Source organism: Marmota monax, unplaced genomic scaffold (genome assembly GCF_021218885.2).
Source record: "Marmota monax isolate L192 unplaced genomic scaffold, Marmota_monax_Labrador192_F-V1.1 WCK01_AAM20220418_F8-fsc00029, whole genome shotgun sequence".
NCBI lineage: Eukaryota > Metazoa > Chordata > Mammalia > Rodentia > Sciuridae > Marmota > Marmota monax.
This window is the reverse complement of record NW_026693024.1, coordinates 2,818,552-2,844,113: the sequence shown is the minus strand read 5'-3', so window position 1 is coordinate 2,844,113 and position 25,562 is coordinate 2,818,552. Positions and strand designations below refer to the sequence as shown.

Here is a 25,562-nt window from a genome sequence, read left to right as displayed (position 1 = left end):
GCCAGAGTGAGGATGGCCCTTCTACAAAAATACATCACCATGGACCATGGTTCCACAACTGTGCTTATAGGACTCTTATTGTTTTATTTGTTCTTTTTAGATATGCATGACAGTAGAGTGTATTTTGACATATTATATACACACGGAGTATGACCTATTCTAATTAGGATCCTATTATCGTGGTTGTACATGATGTGTTTCACTGGTCGTGTATTCACATATGAACATAGGAAAGTTATGTCAGATTCATTCCACTGTCTTTTCGATTCCCATTCCCTTCATTCCCCTTTGTCTAATCTACTCTTCTAAGTCAACTTTTAAAAAATTACCTTAACCCTGATTGATTTGTGCTAAAAGTCTTCCTTAATTAGGAATAATTCTTCTTTTAAAACCAGGTTTAAATTCTTCCATATCCCATCTAGGGGTGGGGGCAGGGTGGGGGTAGAAAATAAGGACAACCCTAACACAAGCAGACCTTGTAATCCCTGGAATGTTTAAAAGGCCTGGTACCAATGCTCCAAAGACCAAACGGAATAAAATATTTATCAACAGGATGTGCAAAAGGATAGAGTGGGTTGAAGCAAAGCATGAATCTCCCTATTTTGATTGCAGATGGTGGGTTTAATACTAGGTGGCATTTCCTGACCAACTGCTATGAAATTGAACCACCAACAGCGTCCAGAGTGGCTGTAACTTAGATCTCGAAATAGCACAACTGAGGGTGGAAGTTTTGTGATTTTCGAAAGTTGCCTCTCTCCACCCCTATTCTTTGCTCCTCACCCCACAAGGGCAAGAGAAAGCCGCCTGGCTGGCGGTGGCCCAGCTTAGGCAGCCGACAGGAGTTACAGTGCAGCTACTAGTCCTTGAACTGGGGACAAACGCATGCGCGTCGGCATTCCTTATAGCCAGCAGGTCTCCCTCAGCCCCTGCACCTGTTTTGGATCTGTCACTCAAAGTCATCATATTTTCCTTTTAAAGAGGCAGAATACTTGTAGATGGTGTAATTGGAGACGCTCATGGCAGACTCTGCAGGAATCCTCAGCAATTCGGGATACCCACTCCTCAGAGCAGAGCAGAGCAGGGAGCAACAGTGCTTGGAAAGTGCTTGAGCTAGATCAGGGGAGGGAAGGCGCCTGTGAGCCAAGGAACTTCACAGCTGCTCCCAGAGAATGGACTCAACACTTAGAAGAAAAAGCGTCTGGATCGTAGGTAGCGTGTGCCTTCTGTCGTCTTCAGTCCTCTGGCGCCTATTCCGGGCGGCGATGACACGGGGAGGCCACAGACAGGCTCCTGCTCTTGGGGACACACAGGTAGCAAACTCCCTTTTAACCACGACAGATTCATTTTGTCTTCTGTGCGAATGTTTCCAGCCCCTGAGTGTTGCTTAACAGAGGCAATGGAATGCATGCCCTGTTGAATCCTTGCCCAGGGCTACCGTCTTAGAAAGGGAGGGTTAATAATAGTGGCAAGTGGCACCTTCCAACATTTCCAACAATTGCACCACCAGCTATGCCTGGTATTTATTATTCGGTGATCACTTTGGAGTGTGAGAGCCTAAAATGATGTCATTTTTCTCCTTCTTATGTGCCTTCATTGTAAAAAGAAAAAAAAAAAGCAAAACTGCTTTTTCTCTTTTTAAGAAGTTTATTGCAAATACAGCTCTGAAAGAGTATAAGCCCTTCTGAGCTCCTCCTTCTATGCATTCTCCTTTGAACCCATACTGCTTTTCTTGTGATACTCCAGCTATTCCAAGAATGGAATTCAGTCAGGAAAACAGTAGAATTCTGCAAGAAGGAGGAGGAGGAGGATTTACTATTTTAAGCATCTAGGCACTTTCCAAGAGGTGGTATTCCTGTCTGGGGTACAGATCTTACCACCTTCTTAATTCTTTTATCAATTAGCATGCGATGAATTATTTTTTTAGATGATACTAGGCAATTTAGAAAATTTGACAGCAAAGAGTGTTCCTACTTGAAGGTATATTCAGGGTAGTTTCTCCATCTTTTTTTCATTATCATTTAATCTTATCCTCAAACTTTGTTTTCCCTCTGATTAAACCCTCCCATGAAATTTATCTATTTACTTTAAAAAAAGCATTTTCTTTTTTGTGGTGCTGGGAATCGAACCTGGAACCTTTCACTTGCTGGCAAGTAAATGCTCTGCTGATGAGCTATACCTGCTCCCTCCTCATGAAATTTTCATAGCATAGATAAACAGCTCAGCTGTATTGCATGTGTATGTGTGCTTCATCCCCTCTCCACAAAGAACCAATTTTAAGCCCCTGTGGACTATCGCCCCCATTGACAATGCATGACTTACAGTTTAAAAAAAGATTTCAGGTGTGAGGGTGGGTGTATATTCCTGTGTATACAGGCCTCATTTACATCCCATGAGAAATCACCAACTTTGCCTCTTGATGACAGAGGAGGACAGAGCTCTAGGAATTGGCTTCCCTGAGCCAAGTTCACTGCCAGAAGAATTGCCAAATCTTGGAATGGTTTATCTATCATCTGATCTATGTCAGTTGAGGACCAGATAAATGTATTGGGAGAAAGCAGTAGAATTTTTTTTAAAAAAAGTAGGATATCATAAAATATCATACCTCTCTTTAGGTGCAACCTAACATCATGATTAAGTCTACATTTTTCCATTGCAGTCCCTACTATCCATGTGTCAGTCATTTTCAGTTGTTTCACATATCTCCTACAGAGGTATCAGGGGACTATGTTTCTTCTATGGAGAATGCAATGGGGCTTCCAATTCCCATGTGAAAAATAATGTGCTATTCACTCCACCTATGAGAATGTGGGCCTCTGGCTTTTCCCAATGAAGAGGTCAACAAGTATTTAGGAGCACTGTGGGTATATAATTCTAAAGATTTCTTTTTTAACTCTTCAACTGTAAAGAAAATCTCTCTTAAATGAGATTTTTACAACATATCCTTTTAGTTTTTTTTTTTCCATTGCTAGTGATTATTTAGAAATGTAGGCAACTATTATCTTGGAAATTTCTACAAGCACAGAAGTTTTAGTCTTTTGTAAAGGTATCAAATAATTCTGTTTATGATATTAATAAGCTTTGTTCCCACTGAAGACATATAGTAATGAAAAGGGTTTCCAATGCCCTGTATGTAGATCCCTACACTTGTAGAGCTCCTGGTGTCCTTGACTAAAAACAGGTGAGCCATATTTATGTTTATGTTGTTTTAGCTTTGTGTTGTTTTAGCCTCTCAGAATAATTAAAATTATGATAGTTTTATGCTATTTCTGTTACTTGTTGCAATAGGAGAAAAATATTTTCATTTTTTCTAAAAGTTAAAACAGGATAATCAAAATTATAAATGTTACAAATCAAATCTGTATTCCTAGGTAAGAGAAGAGGTAACCACACTTGATAATAAAATTCTTAAATACAGTCAGTCAAACTCTACTTCTATCCACTTTCCAAAACCACAATGGTTGTAAAATTTACATTTATTTATTAGTGTTTTCCAGACTTCAACTTTTCACAGACTACCTTAATGATTTTCGTTGTACAGTTGGTTCTCCATATCCATGGGTTCTTCATTTGCAGATTCAACCAAACACGAATCAAAAATGTTAGAAAAGCCAGTCATGATGGCTCACACCTGTAATACCAGAAGCTTGGCAGTCTGAGGCAGGAGGATCAAGAGTTCAAAGCCAGCTTCAGCAATGGCGAGGCGCCAAGCAACTCAGTGAGACCCTGTCTCTTAAATAAAATACAAAATAAGGCTGAGGATGTGGCTTAGGGATCAATGCCCCTGAGTTCAATCCTGGTACCATTGAAAAAAAAAAAAGGGAAAAAAGAAAAGAAAGAAAAAAATCATGTCTGTAATGAACATCTACAGATTCTTTCCTTGTCATTATTTCCTACCAAGACAGAATATTTGCTTAGCATTTACATTATGTTAGTGTTTTAAAGTATACAGGATGATTTAAAACATACAGGAGGAAATGTGTATGTTATACATAACTACCGCACCATTTTATATAAAGGACTTTGGATGAAGTCCTGGAGCTAATCTCTTAAGGATATGAAGGATGACTCTATTTTCCTGCAATCCTTACTCCTATTAATATTTTTCAAATATCAAGTCATTTAAAACATTTTTTAAAAATATTCTTAGTTGTAGACACACAATACCTTTATTTTATTTCTTTATTTTTATGTGGTGCTGAGGATAGAACCCAGTGCCTTCCACATGCTAGGCAAGCACTCTGCCACTGAGCCCCAGTCCCAGCCCCAGCCCCAGCCCTCATTTATAAAATTTTTAACAAAAGCAAAAACAGAGTGAGATCATAGCTTTATTGTGCTAACTAGAGATTTTTCTAATGCACAACAATATATACATACAACATAAAATTATAAATGGTCTGTTAGTTTCTGACCTTAAATCACCTAAAATCCCCTGCCATAAGGTGGTCCCATATCAGTCAAATCAGGAGGACACCCAGATTCAGGAACTATTTTCAGAACTTTGCTCTGTGGCATTTGACCCTTTCACCTCTATTTCTCATTTTCTGTCTACCATGTGATGACAGTAACAAAGATCAGGGAAATGGTGGTAAGCAGGCAGCAGTGGAACCTTCTGTCTAGAGAGAAGACAGAGAAAATTGATAATAGAAAGCATTTAGTACAGAATGTTGATATTAGGAAAAGTTCACTTAGAGTTCTTGTGTGCCTAGTCTGTGTCTCCATCATGTCACCAGAAAGCAGAATCTGAGGCCAGAGCATTTGTGTAGGTCCTTCTTTTGGGAATTGGCTCCCAGGAGCAGTCATGGGACTGGGGTATATAAATCAGGGAAGAAGGGAAGCCCCAACCAGGTCATGCCTAAGTGACCACCATAGGAAGGATGACCCAGGACTGAAGGGGGTGCTGATCCCCCAGGACCCATCCCCACTGATCAAGGATAACTACCTGCTGGTATTTTCAGTTGCCTGTGCATATGTGTTGGTTCCCACGAGAATCTTGCTGCAATGACAGAGAACCCAGGGGAGAAGAGGAGATGCATTGGCTCTGGGTTGAAGTGTCTTTCTACTCCTATATGGATCTGGCAACAGCCCAAGCAAAGACGGGCATGGAGGGCGAGTGTGTGTGTGTATGTGTGTGTGTGAATTCTGATGCATTCAAAGTCTGTCAGCCTTTGAGGTAGGTGTTATCTCTACAGACAACTGAGGGTTAATTACCTTACCCAATGTCCAGGAGCAGTAAGAGGTGGACCTGAACTTTTAACTCAATGGTTGCTCTCTAAACCACCACTGATTGCCCCCACCATGCCCAACTTTGCACTTCACAATTACATATTCTGTTAAAGATAGACCACTGGGGTCTGATGCAGCTTGCAGGCCCAACTCTTCCTCCTCAGGGGAATTCTTTAAATTCTTTGCATAGCAGCCCCATTTGCTACACACAGTTGCTTTTGGGGCCAAATAAAGTAATGCAGTATGTATGAAAGTGCTTTGTAAAATATAAAGGCTGTACTTGTTATAATCATCAGTACCTTGTTCTCTTACTTGCTTAAGTATCCACAGGTCCTTGTCTGCTTACCTACAGTGACAGCCTTGGAACCTGTGATGCCACCTTGCATTTTATATTCATTATAGTGATTCTTTCATCCTCATTTTCAATTTTAATAGGGGAAAAATATCTTATCTGCTGGTCCATTGATGGTGTTAGAATGATATTTGCTCATTTGGATGTCCATATAAATGTCCACTTATACAACAAAGCTATTGTATAAGTCATGGCTCATGGTTTTACCCACTTGGAAATTTGGATGCCTGCAGGTTACTGGCATTTCCATAGCTAAGGGAACACTACAGACCCGTGCTGTGGGTATAGAAACTGTGGCTCAAAGATTAGGAACTGTGGGGCTGGGAGCATGGCTTGGTGGTAGAACATGTTCTTAGCATGTGCAAGGTCCCAGGTTCGGTGCTCAGCAACACACACACACACATACACACATACACACACACACAGATGAGGGACATAGGATTAGATCTTGAGTGAATTTTGGGATCAGCTTATCCAAATTATTCTTTGAAGGGGAAATTTAAAGTCCTAGAGAGGAGAAATGGACTTGTCTGAGATTCATTACAAGCCACTACTTTTTCTGAAAGTTAGAATTTTCTTTCAACCAAGCCTTCTATGCTGCTTTTTATGTGTTTGGGCAAAGCGAGTCTTCTTTGTAGAACATGTAGAAAGTTCATTCTGTGGTTGCTGTCAAGGTTCTCCCACAGACCCTTTCCCACCCTGGGGCTTGGCAGAGTAATTGATGGGCCAGGCTTGGGATCCATCTACTCAGACCCCTCCCTGCAGGCCAGCTCTTGGGATGCTTAGCTATCTGGGCTCACACCTTGGCTCCACCTCTCTCTAGCTTTGCACCTGTATCCCTGCTGCTTAGTTCCCATAGGTCCCCAGGCTCCACTTCTAAGGAGCGCTGGTTGCAGGCAATTCCCCAATGCTTAAATTTCAGAGTTGGATTCTGAGCTGCAGGGAGCCCCATTAGAAGAGTCCGGCTGTGACAGGTGCAAATTTAATAAGTTTTCAGTGGCCCAGGTGTCAGGAAATTCTAAAAAAAAGGTAATTACCAAACCAGAAGCCAGGAGTGTGTGAGCCCAAGCTCTGACTTGTCCAGTCATCCTTTCATGTCTAGTATTTGTGTTCCACACGTGCACTGTGAACAAGGATACAAACTAGGCCTGTTCTTACACGTCTTATAGGTTTAAGGTTCATGCTAATTAATGAAATTGGGATACAGAATAAGCCTAAAAATGAATTTTAAATGTTTTGAACAACCAATTAAAAAAAATAAAGAAGCTGATCTCATAAAAAAATAAAAAAATAAATTTAAAAAAATAAAAATAAAACTTTTATTCACAAATATATTTAATCAGCCCATATAAGAGTCTAAGTATTTATCTAAATCTTTATCCCTCGATTCTCTATCAATGTATTCAACAGATAATTACCAAGCCTTACTATTTGTGAGACAGTGTGTAGATTATGTTCAGATGCTGATAATAGCTGCCAAATAATGACTTTAATTTAAAGGGCAAATATATGAAACTCACAGACACAAGCAATTTCACTTAATGATCACTGATGGTTTTAAAAAGAGGTAGAATCTAATGAAATGAGATCATCTCTCTCTTTCTTTTCTTTTTCTTTTTCTTTTTCTTTTTTCTTTTAACTAGGGATTGAACCCAGGGATGATTAACCACTGACCACATCCCTAGCCCTTTTAATTTTTATTTTGAGATATGATCTCACTAAGTTGCTTAGGGCCTTGCTAAGTTGCTGAGGCTGGCTTGGAACTTGCAATCCTCCTACCTCAGCCTCCCGAGCTGCTGGAATTACAAGTGTGTATCACAGTGCCCAGCAAGAGCATTTCTTTAAAAGGTCAACATAGAATGTGGATCCCATTTGTGAAGTACTCTTTTCCTTTAAGTAGAGATTTTTATGTTAGGGGGCACCATTAGACAATTTGGCAAGCCCAAAGTATTCAGAAACTTAAAAAACTGATAATGACAAGTGTTAGGTTTCATTTCTTTCCAATCTTCTAGAATAAGCATGCTGAAATGATATAATATCCATCCCCTGGTGTGGGGGATAGAACTCAGCTATGCTAAACTGTGCCCTATACCACCAGCCCCAGCTTTTACATTTTTAAAACTGTGTTTAGGTCTTTAGGATAAGCTTTTAACCTAGTTATATTTATTTACTTATGTTATTTGAAAAATATGTAGATGGTCCTCACTATGTGACACACTTTGTTCAAAGTACTTTTAAAATGGGAATGTAGCTCCATGGGGGGCCCAGGTTCAAATCCCAGCACAGCAAAAAACAAGCAAACACCCCCCCCCCCCCCCAACAAAACAGAACAAAACCCTTGTCACAGCCTCAGGAAGTAGGTGCTCCCATATTTGGCTCCATGGATAACAATGATGACCACTAGCACTTATGTTGTATTTATTGTGTTCCTGGCACTTTGTTAAGTACTTTTCATGCAATGTGTGTTAATCCCTGCAATGGCCTATGAAGTTGGTAGAATTATTACCTCTGTTCCACAGATAAGTCAGCTGAGGCTTAACGAGTTAGGAACTTGCCCAAAGTTATGCAATGATATTGACGACATTATTTGTTTCTGAACTTTTCTGGATTAGCTTGCTCAACAAATGAAACAGGTTCTTAGGTTCATTTGTAGAAATTTTTAACAAGAGTTTTTTTTTTTTTAAATATAATTTTTTAGCGCACTTTTAGGTTCACAGCAAAATTGAGAGTAAAGTACTGAGATATTCCAATGTACCCTCTGTCCCCACATATGCATAGCCTCCACTAACAACATACCTCTTGGAAGTGGGATATTTATTACAATCAACAGTCCTACATTAAATTAGGGTTCACTATTGGTGTTATGTACATTCTACCGGTTTGAATAAACATCTAATGACGGTGTCCACCGTTTTTATAGTGATTTAAATTTGTATTTAATAAATTAAAAAGTGTATTTGAAAACAAGCTGTTATTACTGGTGAATTTTCCAAGGACAGTAGAGTTTTCACATCATTTGAAGTGTTTCAAATTCGTTGATTGTTTCGGTTGTCTGTTCAATTTCTTTATGCAAATACAGCCAGACATTAAAGTTCAGTCTCTGCCCAGCTGACTGAAGTTTTTCTCTGAAACTACGAGTTAACATCGCCCTCCAGTGGGTAGAAGTTGTAACTTCTAGTGCGGTCTCAGTGACGTTGCAGGTTGAGGCTAATCTTTTTTTTTCTTCCTGTGCTGGGAGACCAAACATATGGCATCAGAAGCTAGCTGAGCAGGCGCCTACCACTGAGCTACCCGGTTCCCAGCCCCAGATTTTACAATTCAGGGCAACTAAACTTTTGCCCAGCTCTGGGCATCTTTTCTGTAGGGCCTGATCTCTTTCCTTCTCTGACTCTCAGATTTACTTTCTTGAGGGATATTTCTTCTGTCTTTTCAACTCCTTTCATGTCTTTTCATGCCTTTCTTTCAATGGGTGGATTCTGCCAGTTTCCCAGGCAGCTAGGCTGGACTTCTTACATATCTTGATGCTGTGCTGACCTCCTGTCAGACACCAATTCTGCATGTGAATTCTTGAAATGTGTCTTGGATCTCTTTTTGTTATTACCACTAGAATGATGGCAAAATGTGTTATTTTCCTCCACCATCATCTAAGGGCATGCACAGATAAGTGGTCATCAGAGACTGTGAAGAGCGAGAAAGGAACTCTATCCAGCCCAGTTTGGATAAGATTATAGATGTGAACATGCCTTAGAAACTCTAAAGCATTAGGTAAATGCTGTATGGAGGAATCAGCAAGGCAGAGATTCATTATTTTATTGGACACACACTATTCCATATGCTTCGAGAGCCAGGTAACACACAGGTAATACACCACTAGTTCAAACCTGATACAGATAGTTTTAAAAATTTAAAACTTTACCATCATTACATAACAAAAGTGGCAGGACACATTCCTTTGGTGTCCTGTCTAGAACGTTTGTCCTTCGATATTTCAAATAGTGAATGGCCAGTCCTGACTTGCTTACTTGGGGGACAGCACAGTAAAAGCTATCTTTTCCACCTTCTGTTCTCTTTGTTCCCTGAGACCTATGACTAGTCCCAAGCTCAGGAGGCCACTATAGTAGTTACAGAGCTGTACATTCTAATGAAATTAGCCAGGGGTAAAAGGAAAAATAGAAAGTTACCAGGCATAATGTCTAGTGTTTAAATTAGAATAGTCATGCAGTATCTGGCTCCTGTGCCATATTGAGTAGTGTGGGTCCAATAAAAGAATGAGACTTCTGTCTCACGTTCTATGCAGCCTCTGCTTCTAGGTTCTTTTGCACATCAAATAACAAGATCCCCCCATGCAAAATTCATTTAATGCTTTTGATTTCTAAAGTATGTTCACATTTATGATTTTGGTACTAGTTGGCCATCTTATTCATGTTCATAGCCATACAGGAGCCCATAAGATAAAGGCACATAATTGAAGCCCATTAGGGTCTATATCCAACTATTTTACTTTAATATTATGTTTTTTTTATGACCACTATTATCCTATGAAGGATTATTAATATTATTTCCACAATACATAATATTAGACATTTTCAGTGCAAGTTAAATTACTAAAGACTTTAGGAGTTTTCCATAAAAAAAAATAACTGCAACTAAAACAAAACCCTTTTAAACCAGGTACATAGGAAGCAGTTTATAAATGTTAACTCATATCTGTAACATTATTAGTGTTATTTATTCTAATAGCTTTCAAAAGTTATTTGGCCAAAAAATTATTTTGTTAACTGGCTCATGATTCACATGTTACAGAGCTATGAGATGGATTTGGGGGAATGCAGGTTTAGTATGGACTGATTATTGGCTTTGGTGTCACATAGACTACAATCCAAATCCCTGTAGGACCACTTACCAGCTGTGTGACCTTAGTCACTTAAGTTCTCTGAGTTTCAGTTCTGGGTTCATCAAGTTGGCTAATAATGCCAACCTTGCAGGATTATTGGTGGGGGAGGGATAAATTAGGGAATTAGCAAATAGCTCTATGCCTGGCACAGAGATGTGGCCTCCCAATTTCATTTCCTCTCTCTTTATTTTTCCACACATCTTTATTGTCCCCTCCTCTATTCTATGGCTTTCAAAATCATTCAAGTTCAGATTCAGATCCCACCATGCTCAATTCTAATCTGAGTTCCCTAGTTTCTTTGGTTTATGTCCTTCTTCAAATACCCTGTACCATGTGTGGCCCTTTATGGTAATCATTATTTCACAGGTAAATTCCTCCATTCTTAAATAGCTGGAGTTCCCTCCGCAGAGGATCATTCCTGTATTTCTTTGTATCCTTCCCATGAGATATGCCCATTCTCATTTGTATACTAGTTATGAATACATTTAGGTATGATTTCATATTTGAAATCTTAGAAGTGAGAGCCATGATCAATATACTTATTTCAAATGTTCAGACAAAGTGATGCATAGCACCAGGTTCCATAGAGCACGATGTTTGGAATAACACTGGGTTTGCATATTTTCCCCAAGACCTTCCAAGAGGATATATTTGAGTGGAATTTTAGTCATTTCTAGACTGGCAAAACAAATTATGAGAGGTCAGTGTGATCTGATGTGCCTCAGCTTACTCCACCTACCCTCAGATCACAGTGTCAGCAATAAGGAAAATGCCTATAGTCCTGTGTGCTTTCTGTTTCCTTCTGAAGAATAAGACAATCTGATTCCCTTAAGTCAAAATGGGTCTGTTAACTTTTACTCAGAAATGGCTCTTATATGGGGAAATTTTTTTATAATGATAGCCCAAAGTCCTAGCCTAGATTCTGAAGTCCCTTTTGAGATCATCCTTACAAGGAATGGCTTTATTAAAATACAATTTGTTTGTTTTACACATCCTAATCTTTGACAGTTGCTATTGTATGTGTGATGCAAAGAAGGTTATTCACCATGAACTACAATCTTATTACTCAAGCAGTATCCTGTGGCTGTCAGGGTAGCATTGGCACAGCCTGGGGACTTGTTACAAATGTAGAGTCTCAGACCCCATCCCACACCTGCTGAATAGGAAGCTGCATCTTAAAAAGGTCCCTTATGACGATTTTGGTGCACAAGTTCGACCAGCCTTAGAACATTTGTCACCTATTGCAAGTGGAAAATGAAAATGAAGGGTTAAAGTTCACTAAAAAAAAAAACTGGTAAAAGAAAAATAAAGTTTAATATTCAGTATTGTAGTTGTGAATATAAGCTTACCTAAGTAACATACATATGTGTAGTCATATATATGCACATACATGTGTATCAAGAGCATTCGTGTGTGTAGTGTCTCACTCTGTGTGTGTGTGTGTGTGTGTGTTCTCCCAGGGGTCTCTCCAGCTTTTCCTTGGGAACCAGGCAATATCCTTTCTTGAACATTTTAAGAGCATATTTTCCCTGATAAAATAAATATGTCTATTAATAGTTCTTTCCATTAGGTTTCCCAGGCAGACCAAACACAGCACTTGTCCCTTGGCCAGTCACATATGCTGGGGTGAGGGGACATGAGCAGTGGCAGCACACTCTGCCTTCCCTGGAAGGGTCACCCTCGTCTGTCCCCTGGGCGGTGGCTCTGGACACCGAGTTCCTCACCCGTCTGAGAGGAGGTGGCCCTGTGAGGGGACACCGAGAGAATGTGCATCATGGAAATTCCTTGGCCTGCCCTTGCCGGCAGGGCAGCGGGTGGTTTAATTGAAAGCCTTGTATGTGCCGAATGGAGGAACAGTCTGTGAGATTCTCTCTTGTCACCGAGTCACTCCTGCCAGGTGCTACTGGCACGGGTTTGTAAACAAGAGGGCATGTGGCCAGGAGCCTCTGAATTCCACTGCATTCCATTGTCACCACAGTATTAGAGTGGCTTTCTGTTCACAGTTTCCAGGTTCAAGTGGAAAGGTCACTACCGTCTGGAGCTTGGGGTTGATTCATCTGGGTTTTGCCACTCACATTAGATGAGTGACCTTGACTTTGAGCAAGTGATGGGAGGCTGTGGTATTTGTTGTTTATTAGGGATGAAAACCACTGGAAATAAGCAAATATATAGATTCCCAGTCCCCACTCCAGTTCCTGAAGTGGAAACTGCTCAGGTGGGTCTTGGGGATCTATGTCTTTAAAGACCCTCCAGGGGTTCACATGAGAAGCGAGGTTAGCACAGACCCAGGGAAAGCATCTGGATGAGCACAGGGCTCACTGCCCCTCATCTTCCCTTTATATTTGCTCCTGTCAGGAGATGCCAACAGGCAAGAGTCAAAAGGATTTATTAAGTACTTCCTGAGTGTCCAAGTATGCACAATGACCCACAGAGAAGGGCAAAGAAGATGGTATTGTGTCACCGTTGGAGGCTAGTTAGACTATAAAAAATACATTAAAATATTTGACCTCTTTCCAGGCTGACTGCTCATCTCTGAACCTCTTAGAGTTGAGTAAGTCTTGTGACAACTTAAGTTTCTTTGACTTTAGAATGAGACTGAGGACAGCCCACACTTCTTAGATGGTTCTTTGTTCTGAGTAAATGCTACATGACTTGGAGGTCTGTTGGTGTCTGGGGTTTGTGGACTCATGGAAAATTATGGGATTTATAGTCCTGTGTACCTATTTCCATTTTCACCAAAACACTGGTCCTGTGTTTTTGTTTTGTGCTGTGGATTGAATCTAGGACTTAGTACGTGGTAAGCAGGTGCTCTACCTCTGAGCCCCTAAATCTGTGTTTGCATGAGCTTCATCAAGACTGGACTAAAAAATATGTGTCACAGGATTAAAGATATCTCTCTCTTATACCCTGTTGAGTAAGAAACCTTTCTCTGCTAGAAGGCTAGCTTCTTTCACAAATTGTGATAAGAGACCTAATGTGTAGCTGAGGTGGCAGAAGGGGATTTGTGCAGGATAAAACCAACAGATTAAAAATAATTCAAGAAGAAAAAGAGCATCTACTAGGACCGTGTAAAGAGGAATTGGAGTGAGAATCCCTTTGCTCTAGGTGAAAACAGGTAAAAGGGCCTTTCTCTGAATAATTATAATAAAGCAAACCTTCCTGGAATCCACTTGAGAAGTTGAATGGAATCCAACTCCACATTCATAGCCGTAGACATGTCTGCAAATAGGTGGAGGGAGCAAATGGGGACAGAGATCAAGGAAGGTTGCAGGTGAAGGAACTCAGCCAAGACTTGGGGGAAGAACAGCCAAGACTGGATGGAGGGAAGCCCAAACTTTATGCAACACGGGGTCACTCTCAGGAGAACCAAGGCACCCGTCCAGCCCCTTTGGCCTTTCCTGCTAAACCTTCTAGATTTTCAGTATTATAGCCTTAGTGAGGACTTGGCAACCTTCCAGAATGTTGATCCCACACTGTCTCGAGACCCCATCAGCTTCGCCATCCTCAGAGTTCACTCAGCGTGGTCTGGCAGAGGATGGCATTCCTAGGGTCACTTCAGAGCTGGTTGACAGGCTCTGTCAAGACCGGGGTCCACTCAGGCCGACTCCGTGTCTTAATGTGTGGGCCCAGGTGGAAGCATCTGTAAGCAGAAATACAAGGACTTGTTCTACTCTGCTCAGGGCAGAGGCAAAAGGATTTATTAAGTACTTCCTGAGCGTCCAGATAGCCTCTGTGTTCTACAGGGAAGGCCAAAGAAATGGGGTTTCTTGTGCCCGTAATGATTAGCCGTTGAAGCTATATTACTTTTCTTTGGCTTGCTGGGTAGGTATGTGAAACATGGCGTTAGTGCCACTGCCCTCAACTGGCTCTTGTGGAGGGTCAACAGGGTACAAAGTCAGCACTTAATAAATGGCAGCTAAAAGCACTATTAATAGTATTTTTACTGTTAATCTAGAATTTTATTATTTTCTTGAGGTTGAAATGTCAGATTATGTGAAACAGGAAGAAAAGAAGACTGGGCCAACTCTAGCATGGGTCTTGGGGACTAATCTGCTAGATGTGTTCTGCAGGTGCAGAGGAGGCTGTTCCTCACTGACCCTAGGTCTGTTTAGGGCTTTTTCTACTCTCACTTAAACTTCTGCAGAAGTGGTGTCCCCCACACGCATCAGCATGCCTGCCTATTGACCTCACCACAGTGTAGAGGGACGGTGTTGTGGCCATCTATTTTAATGGTTGCGCTCTTCTTTCTGCCATTTTATCTTCTTTAACAAACTCCTTAAAACTCCAACTTCAGAGACAAATCTCCAGGCCCTTTTCAAATAAAAGATAAACTGGGTATATGCTATAGTTTAGATCTGGAATGCTCCCCCAAACGTGCATGTATTAAAGATTTGGTCATCAGTTTGGTGCTCTTGGAGGTTGGTAGAACCTTTGAGAGGTGGGGCCTAGAAGGAGGTCTTCAAGTCATTAGAGTGTGCCCTTGAAGGGGATTGTAAGACCTAGCCCCTCCTCTTCCTATTTTTCACTTCCTTCATCATGGGACAAGCAGTTTTGCTCTGCCACACAATCCCACCATGATGTACTGCCTTGCCACAGGCCCCAAAGCAATGGGACCAATCAATATTGGTCTGGAATCTCCAAGACTATAAGCCAAAATAAACCCTCCATCTTTATAAGTTGACTATCTCAGGTGTTTATTATAGCAACAGAAAGCTGACCTATATAACATTTAAAACTGGAATCATAGAGAATGACATGCATCCGTTTCCCCAGCGTTGTTGATCACCCAGGGTTGAGTGGATGAGTGGAGGGAGGTTGGAGATGGTGGTGAAAAAAAGAATTAGCACCACCTTCAAATCTTATGGAGAAGTCAGGTGATTGAAAAGGCTGCTACAGGTTAAGATAAGAACAGGTGCTGGAGGACTCCAGAGCTGGAGGTTTTTATCTGACCTCCAGGCATTAAGAAAAGCCTTTCGAGTAAGTGCAGTTTCAGTTGCATCAGAAGGATCACCATGTCTAAACCTAGGATGGCCGAGAGGAAATACTCTGTGAGGGTCCACAAGAGAGTGAAAGAAAGTGGCCAGGCAGAGAGAGAAGAGCGTCGGGGGCTTTGGGTTAGTGGTCAGGGCCCTTTTCAGACCCGTCTAACTGGAATATAGAGAGAGTGGAACCTCTGAGCCAGCCCAGGCCCAGGACACCAAAGTGCAACCATCCTCTGGACAGGTCCCATTTCCTGCCAATATTCTTCCCATTTTTGGTCACCTTTAAAAGTTAATTCTGGCAATTCTAGGGCTCATTCCTGGGACTTCTTAGAAATAAATTTATGCCCGGTACCACTTCTCTTCCTCCTGAAATTCCTGTTACTATATTTTTAGTATGTTTTGAGGCAGTGAAAAGCATTACTTAACTCTAGTTTTCCATATAACCTCTTCTGATGACTACCTTCTTTTAAAGACTTTTTTTAAAAAGGCTATCCAGCCTGAATTAACTTTTTCTGTGAGAAAAGGTCTTTCGTGGTTTATAAATTTTAATGTGGGATACTAACTGCCAGGATATTCTTGGACCACAACCAGGGATTTAAGCAGCCTTCTGTAACAGCTGAAACATGGCCAGCCTGACCCGCACCTGGACACAGGGTCCTTTCATCCTTCATGTTCAAAGTCATGACACCTTCTGGTTTCAACCTCAGGACATCAAGAATTTTCTTTTAAAATCCGTTTCCTGGAAATGAGTCTTTACTATGCTGATGGATAATTTTTCACTTAATGTTTTCTTAAGGTGCATAAGTTGTATTTTTTTTCCTCTTGCACATAAGGGAAAATAAAACAGGGTATGCAGGTCCATGGTAAGGGTCTCCTCTGTATGAAATAATACAGGCCATTACTGTCTTAAATTTTAAAATACTTCATTAGCAACAAGGGATTCCTACACTGCCCTATTCATTCCCTGTTTCTCCTCAGACACTGGGTTGATTATTTGGATTAAAAGTGCTGAGTAAGAGAATGTTGCTTGAAAATTAGGTTCTTAAGTGAACGCCCGAGCCTTTAACCACATAGAGCCCTCCTCTGCTCTCACGGCTCTTTGACTCTCTTATTCAATAGTGCAATGAAGGAAAACTGGGTTTTTGAGACTTAACACCTGACCTGTGCTTTTTGAATCCTCTTTTCCCACTATGCTGGGTGATGCTCCTGGAACACAGAGTTACTCTAAGCCAGCAAAGCGAATTTCTGCAAAATTAAAAAAGATGCTCCCTCTGGGGCAGTAGATTGACAGGGACATCCTTCTACGTGCGCTGTGGACTCGTGTCTTGGCCAATTGACAATGATTATGGGAGAAGAAAAATGTTATTCCCTCACTGGGATTATCCAAGGGAACACAAGCTGACTTTCAGCAAGCATGCTTCCCCAAATGGCAGCTGCGTTCAGTGAGTGACCTACATGTCACAGGTGGACGTCTTGCTGGAACACATCCCCAGCACTTCGGTCTTAGCTAGTTGTCCATTCCTTCTTGCTGAACTGTGGACATTTTATTGGGAAGATCTCAGGTAATGCAGTTGTGAAGAGGGTGTAGTGGGTTTTTCGGTAAGCAATGCCTTAGGGAGAAAAGCCAGCATTTGAAGATTGACAACTGTCTTTCTGTATGGAGGCATGAAGTTATTTGGGGCCCAGTGATCCTGCTGAAAGGAACTGTTTGAGTGGCCCTTCTTGATTGTATAAGTGGAAAAAAAAATCACGGATGATATTGCCTCTGAGATACATAGTGTTGTTTGTGTTTATCAGAAAGTTTTCTCTCTATAGTGTTGGTATATTAATGCTGAAGATATCCCTGATGAGGGGCACCCTAGAGAGAAATGATACAAGATCTTCACTCCTCCCCAAGAGGCTTAAAGTTATTAAAACACATCTGATGAGCTTGGAAAGCATCCCATGAGGCTGTCCTTGGAGGGGGCCCTTGACCCCTGCTGTAGGCTTATTAGAGTTACCAAAGAAAATATAGGCCCCCTGATAAAATCTGAATGTCAGATAAATAATGGATCATTTTTAGTATAAGTATATCCAGTGAATATTTGGGACCTACTTATAAGTACTAAAAAGACATTCGTTGCTTATATGAACTTCAAACAGAACTGGGCATCCTGTATTTTATATGCATAGTGATGGGGCCTGGCCTGTAGGTAAGGCTGGTGCATGAAGTGTGCTTTTTGACTGGCTTTGCACAGAGTAAGCCAAAGAAATGGAGCCTCAGGAGTCTTGAGCATGAGCTCACTTGATGGATTGTAACACAGGAGGGAAAGGGAGCATCCTTTGAAGCATCATATTGTACATGCAAATAGCAACCAGCAGAGACTTCATTCTGCTACTGGGTACTGTGATGGTGAAAAATGGTAGGCAGCAAAAAAGGTGGAAGTGCCAAACGGCAGGACCTGTGGGGCACTGCTGATGCTCTCCAGTTTCTTTCCCTTAGGGCTAGCTTTTTAGGATTGGTCATGAGTGGTTCAGACCAAGCAAGACTAAGGTGCCAGAAAGTCTGCCAATTGGGAAGCAGGGGTCTGACAAGTGGTTAGAAGATCAAGAAAAAGCAGATGTGGAATTACTTGATTTCCACACTGGGAAGGAGTCTGCCAGGTGCAGGGTACATTGGGGCTACTAAGATGATCAGAACAGAAGAGAAATGCACTCTGTGGACCTCCAGGGGGTTCCTCCAGAGTGCACGTGAATAGGGAGCCAGTGGAGTGAGGGAGATGAGGAGTCACAGACAGGAGGGCATGCAGGGGCCAACCTGCAGTGTCACCAGACAGGATGGTACATAAGAGGATGATGGAAATTCTGGTAGGCTCGAGACAACAGAGAACCTGATTAAAAGAGCTTGATTCTCCCCAAGGCTGAGCATGATCCAACTTTTAAAAATATTTCTTTCTTCAGACAACAAATACATGAGGTATTAAATAAACACACAGAAGTGGCTGCTCTAGAGGGGCAAACACTTCTCATTCTGCCAAAGAAGGGAAGGGTTTCACTACACTGCACGTCTTAACGTATGAAAATATCTTAAAACAAACATGAAGAAACCAAATGTACTACAAAGGGAAGAGCTGCCCAGTGTCAGATGCCAAACTGTAGTACCTGTGTCCCAGACTACTTAGGTATAGAAAGGGAGGAAATTGAGCACACACCAAGTAGAGGTGAGCATTAAATTAGGACTGTGCCAGCCCCAGAGTAAACCCTTTGTGAATGATAGCTATTAAAATGGTAATAACACGGACATAGGAACCTACCATGGTTCTTTTTGAAGCCCCAGTCCTGACATATGGAATCAAAATCTCTGATCCTCACATTTAAGTGCAACCCCACAAAGTCAGTGCGACTTTTATTTTCTCTGAAACAATGGTTGTCCTTGGGGGGCTTCCTACTCACCAACCCCAGGGGTAGTGGATGCACTTGAGACTCTAGGGGAAAAGGCGAGGCTTTCTGGTTCCCCCTGCCCCCAAGTTCACGGGCAGCCCCTTTTTCCTGGCATTCCTCCCACCCTCCTCAACTTCCATTTAATGCTAAAAGCTCTGTAGGGCTTTCCAGAGTCTTGCTCTCTCCTTGTGGCCAGAATCTTAGAGTAGTGGAAAGTATTTTTATGTTTGAGGCTGACAGTGGCTTAATTTTGTTTTAAAAGGTAACAGCCTTCGACTTTGACTTAGTTAATGGAGCCAGTTCTTGGGGAATCATGAAGATTGACAAAGAGACCAGAAAGAGCAAATTTCCTCATTTGGGTCCCACCCGTTCTTCCTGCACCTCTCCCCTCTGAAACCACACGGTGGGCTTTACGAGGACCACCTTTTAGATCACAGAACCCGACACGTTTGCAATTTGAAAGTATTAGGTATCACGAAATTGGTCTTTCCTGCTGTGAGGTAGGAAAGATATTTACATAGAAATTTGTGTTAGCCTGGGTTATCATTTGGTTAATTATACAGTAGGCAAGCCGGGAGGTTAAGGGGCTGCTTTGGTTTGGAGTTCCTTTGAACCGTTTCTAATTTTCACCATGCTCTCTCATCTTTGGTAATGACCTAGCAACTCTGGGCATGGCTTTTGTCTCCTCCGAGTTGGAGGGAGTAATTTTCTCAGTGGCTGAAAGGACAGTGCATCAAGGACCAAATTGACTTAAGCAAACGCCTGACACAGATCTGGTTTCATGCCAATACTTGCCTACCATCTAAAAACTCAGAAAACCATTTCCTGGTGAAATGGCTGTGGCTTTGTGTACCCAGAGCGCCTCCCTTCCTCTCACTTACCAAATCTTCTCTGCTTTTTATTACATCTGTCTGTAACCAGGAGCATTTTACTCTTTTACAATTCTGCCATTATTGAGAGTCTTGATTCTATTTTTGAACTTTCACAAGAAGTATATATTTCCTAGACATATTGGACATGTGGATTATTTCATAGCTTTATAAAGAAGTGTTTTAATGTCCCTTAATCCCATGATGTGTTTGGTAATATGCACAATTGATAATGAGAAAATGAGCCAAGACAAGGGGACGGCTCCATGCCAGTGGCCATGGCTTGTTCTTTGGTAAGTCCCTCAAAATTAATGTTTGAAAGATAAAAGACCAGGAGTGCTCATTTGGTATATGAAAATATACCTTCCAAATTCTGAGATCATTCCACACAGGAACAGTCTCATGAAGTAGACAGCTCGTGGTTAGATGAGATATCATGAAGGAAGATAGAATGAGATGCATTCACGTGGCCCCTGTAAATTGCAAGATTCTTTGATTTAAAAAAAAAAAATGTTGAATTCCAATGTATTTTGAGTTTTAACATCTATACCTCCAGGACAGGTGAAGTTATTTTTTAAAAAATGCTCTGCTTAGTAAGATTCAATTTAAAAAATAAGTTCTGTTTCTTTTAGACCTGTGGGAGGAGTACAGGGGTGGGGATCACATCAAGGCTGGAAAGCATGGCAGAGGAACAAAATTGCTCTCATGGCCAGGAGGCCAGGAAGTGAAAGAGAGTGAGGAATGGACCAAGGTCCCACCATCCTGGTGGGGTGTATGCCCCCAATGACCTAAAGACTTCCCAGCAGGCCCCATCTCCTAAAAGCTCTGTCCCCCAATAGAGAGTCACACTGGGGACCGAGTCTTTAACACATGGACCTTCAGGGGACACTTGAGATCCAAACTATAGATAGCACTTGAAAAAGCAGGAGGAGGAGGAGGAGGAGGAGGAAGAGGAGGAGAAAAGAAAAGAAGGAAAAAAATTAGAAAGAAAAAGTATTTTATTTATTTAGTTGTTTGTTTGTTTATTTATTCTTTGCCACTGTTTCACCCATGGCTTTCATTAACATTTCATGCTTTCTTTCTTCAGCACAGAGTACAAAAGATTGCTGAATGCCTTTCTGCATGAGTCAGGACTTGGTTTCTCATTAGCTGGATCAAAGTTGTACCTTTTCATAGCTTCTTTAGATTGGAACCCTCTGGAATGTCTCTTGCTCCTTAACCATGCCTCCACCCAGTGCAAATCCTGCTGGAAATGTAGAGCAGGAGCATCAGGGGACTTGGGTTTTGGGTGTCATGACTAAGCAGTTACTGGAATGTCCTTTATGTGGCTACTTCATCTGTAGCAGGTGCTGGATGTGGAGAGGAGATGCCATTCTTGGCTACAAGAGGACCAAAGGAGGACAAGGTCATCTTTAAAATGATCAATTAATAGAGCCACTGTAAAGAGTGTTCAAAACTGACAAAATAACTTGGTATAGAAGACAACTAAGCTGTCTGAGAGCCCAGAAATAGTGAGACTTCTGTGCAGAGTTAATGACCTCATGAAGGCATCCGTCTTGCCAGAGATGACTGGAGTCAGAGCTACCTACAGCCTGACTACTTCCACCTAAGATCTGATTGTGGGTGTAAAAAGCCAAAACCATAAGTTAATGAGGTGCTCCATCTGGGCCATGGGTGAAGAGGAAATATAGAAAATTGATGCTAAGTGAAAGAACAAATAGACCCTGGGATGCCAGAGAGGGTGGAAGAACCTCACGGGAATTCAGGGCAAGGGAGATCACCCAGTCATTTTGTGAGATCTTTGCTTATTCTGTATTTCCAAATATCTGAATGCTGAATTACTTGAACAAATCTGTTTCAAATTAGAGCTTTTAATTAAACTCTTCCTGATGTTCCACAGGGACAGGAAACAGAAAGGTTGTACTTCAAATCTTACTTAATTATCTTAATAATTATCAGCATCCCCATAGTTTTTTTCTCTTTTAATTAAAGGAGTATGAATATGAGAAGCTTCTTTATCATTAAGAAGATTCAGATTATTGAGGTGATACAATAGGGTTTCAAATTGTCATGCTGTAAATTGGGGCAACACATTTATAATTAAAATATCGTATGTGTGGAATGTATACAATATTTTACATAATCATCTTTATTTATTAATAATCATTATGCATTAATATGATTTCAAGGGTCATAAAGTTCTACACAGCTTTTGGTGAGAACAGAGGTTCCCTAATCCTCCTTTCTCCATTTCCCCTTCAACAGAAGTAAACATTGTCATTTGTTTTATCAGACTCGTTTGTTTTATTTAGCCATATCTTCATAGGGTTAAATAACATGCATATATTCTTTTTGCTTTTCACTTTTAGGTTTTCAAAACTCACTTCTGTAAAGAGGAGATGAGTTAGATCTCTTTCATCTTCCACCCCTAATACACATGCTTAAAATCTCACACAAATGCACCACTTTAGGGTCCTGCTTCCTGGTCCCATTCTCCCAAAATAATTATATTATAATGTTTGGTAAAAATTTAGTTGTTTCAATTATTGTGATCTTAAAAATGTGAGTCATTACTGCAAATAATATAACACATTATTGGAAAATTATATTTCTTGCTTTTTGATCCTCCTTTTTCCAGGAGTTCAAAGCCAAACTATATTGTAGTTGTCTAAATCCTCTCTATATACCTTCAGATGTATTATTCTACCAATTTTTCTTCTTGAAGAAATTTATCCAAGATACTTCTTACCATTCTTGACTTTATTTCACTCTATAGTTGTTACCCTCTAGGCCCTGCTACCCTAGCAACTCCTCTTAAGCCTGGAGAGACCCTGTCTCCTATGTTGGACAGCCTTTGCTGTTCTTTCTTGTTTTACTCCTTGTTTAAATGGAATATATCTTCCAGTAGTTTCCTGAAAAATGAAGGAGGATAATAATATTTTTGAGATCTTACATTTCTGAAAATGTTTTTATTTTACATAGACACTTGGCTAATAGTTTATTTGGCTCTATCTATCTAGGTTGAAAATCATTTCTTTTCAGAATATAAAGACTTTCTCCATTATCTCCTAGCTCTCACATTGCTGTTGAAACATCCAAATTAATTCAGATTCTGATCCTTTGCCCGTGTTCTATATTTGTTCTCTCTAGCAGCTTGTGAAACCTTTATCTGCCCCTGATTTTCTGAAAGTTCAAAATGAAAAGCCATGTATGAATGTGTCACCTGTTGTGCTGGAGGCTGCAGCTGTTGACTATCATGCATGAGACCCTGGGTTTGATTTCCAACACTACGAAAAAAAGTAAAATAAAAATTAGTGTTAGCCTGGGGATATAGTTCAGTTGGTAGAGTGCTTGCCTTGCATGCACAAGGCCCTGGGTTCTATCCCCAGCACCACACACATACACACACACACACACACAAATTAGTGTTAACAAGATTGCAGATTGGTTATTGACCTGCATAAGAGAGAATATTTAGCCCTTTAGAATATTTAGAATAGTCATACTCAAGGATATGACTAGAATTTATAGGTTGAAAGACAAAGTAGTTCTTCCTATCATATTCTGTTTGTGGATGTGAGTCTTGACATAATATATACTTGGGCTGCTCAGTAGCTAGCTGTTAATTTGCACTACTGAATCAACAGGCTTATTTTGAAATAAAATTTTTATATCATATATATTACAGGTTTCTCTTCTGCCTGAAATTGAAATTGTTGAGGGTTTACTCTCACGAAAATAACAGAAAGACAGACTGTGAAATATAATGTGTTGTTTATAATTAACAAATCACTAAACACAGGCAAGAAATTCAAGGGCTAAAAAATGCCATGCATTTTCGCAGCCAATTAATACTAAATTATTCAGCACAGTCAATTCTGTAGCTGGGTGGGAAGTGACTGTACATTTAATTGCTTTCAAATTCACAATGTTTCCTGGGAAATGGTGGCTCTCTTTCGATTCTTTCACGAACTGTTATAAATCATGGGGGCAAATTGTGCCTCTGACTTCCAGTTCACAGAAGTGTTGGTTCATTTTTTTGTAATACTACCCACCCGTCTCCTCTTTCCTCCCTCTCTCTTTGCCTTTCCTTCTCTCTCGCCCTTCTTTCTCCTCTCTCCTTGATAGACATTCAGTGGGCCTCTCTTATCTGTGAAGCAGACTGGAGGGGTTTTTCCCATGTGTGGGTGGATGTAACTCAAGAGTGTAATACAAGAGTTGGTTGCACATCCTGCCCTTTGATGAGTCTTTTTCCTTTAGGATGCTGGCTTTCCCTAGGTCCTGGGACTTTTGTTCAAAATGAGCCTCCCCTTTTCTCTCACTCCTTGCTTATACAGTCTGTCTGTAAGAGCAGTCAGAAGGATGCTAGAAAGAGAACCACATCCAGAGTCCAGAGAACTGGCCTCAGAAAATCAGTTAAAGTGTTAAATGAAATCAGTGAGTTTTCACCTTATCAAAAGTAAAAATCACCACATCTTTGTTTTAATGTAAAAAGAATAACAAATTTATAGACTTCTTTATAATAGCAGCTGTACTTTTGTTATTTCCTGTTGAAAAGCATACATGATGAACAGTTATATTTATTCAGTTATTCTTTCAAGTAAATTTGAGTCTCACCAAACACTCCAGTATAAGGAAACATTGGAACAATCATCATATATTTGGTCATGCTAATGCTTGGTGTATCAATTAGGAATTGTATACAGCTCCTAGAAATGGAGCATTAACTATTAAATACATGAAGATTTAGGTCCTCACAATAAAAAAAGTTTGGGAGTATTGGTTTATAACTGAGGTCTCTGAAATTTTCTGCATTTTTTTCATGGTTTCTAGGTAGCTGTTGGGGCTCTTACCAATCATATCTGCTTTTCCTGTGGCTTGAACAAGGAAGGGTAATAGAAAAGCAGAAAATTCTTCTTGATAGCTTTATTATTCTTTTATGCTTGTCTTATCTGTCAAAGGGGTTGAAGGGCAAAGGTTTTCAGCAGAGCACATTATCCAGGTATCTGTTTGAATGGAAGATGGGAGAAGAATATTGGATAGGCTCCTAGCAACCTGTGACTTGTTTAGTTGATAGATGATGCTGGTGTGTCTGTGATCACAGACATGGCAGGGATTCTCAGCGTATGGGTTGGAGATTGCAGGGCTAGGAGTTCAGGACTTCTTACATCTCCAGAGTTCTGAGTCTGTCTGATACCTGGTGTGCTGAGTTTCAGGCATTTCTCAGAGAAGACCCCAAGTGACAGTGAAAAGAGTACTGAATGTGGAGTCCAAAAGTGTGGATCCAGATCCTAATCAGGAATGCAGGCAAATTGTTTGATTTCTCAGAAACTGTTTTCCCCTACCAAATAAAGAAAAGAAAAGGAAAAAAAAAAGAAAAGAAAAGAAATACCAGTTAAGTATCCCTTATCTGAAATGCCTGGAATATTCACAAATACCCAATGAGATATCTTGGGGATGGGAGTTAAATTTAAACAAGAAATTGATTTATATTCCATATGCACCTCATACACATAGCCCAATAATCATTTTCTATATTTTTAGTGCACCTGCTAAAAAAAATGAACTAGGTCTTGTCACATTAGGTCAGGTGTGGAGTTTTCCACTTGTGATGTGTTAATGGTACTCAAAATGTTTCAGATCTTGGAGCACTTCACATTTCATATTGTAATGATGTCTATCCACAGGCTTCTTGGATAATAGCATCTTTGTGCAGAGTCTCAAACATGACTTTGGAAGTTGAGAAACCCAGGGTCATGATCTAACTCAACTTTGGAGGTAGTTGGGAAAATGTGAGCAGTTGGACCCTTACCTCTGAATCC

The 25,562-nt window shown here is 40.6% G+C and overlaps 1 protein-coding gene across 4 annotated transcripts in view; it reads left to right on the top strand.

Moving 5' to 3' along the window:
* The window catches only part of Mylk4 (myosin light chain kinase family member 4), a 75,446-nt gene that overhangs the window by 4,566 nt on the left and 45,318 nt on the right, over window positions 1-25,562 (top strand). For 2 of the 4 annotated variants that reach the window (XM_046453602.2, XM_046453599.2), the window contains exon 1: window positions 882-1,310. The exons of the other annotated variants lie outside the window; for them this stretch is intronic. In XM_046453602.2, the coding sequence (XP_046309558.1) occupies window positions 1,170-1,310 (141 nt within the window). In that variant the 5' untranslated portion in view covers window positions 882-1,169. Of the gene's footprint in view, window positions 1-881; window positions 1,311-25,562 lie in introns of those variants that run through there. 4 annotated transcript variants of the gene reach the window in all.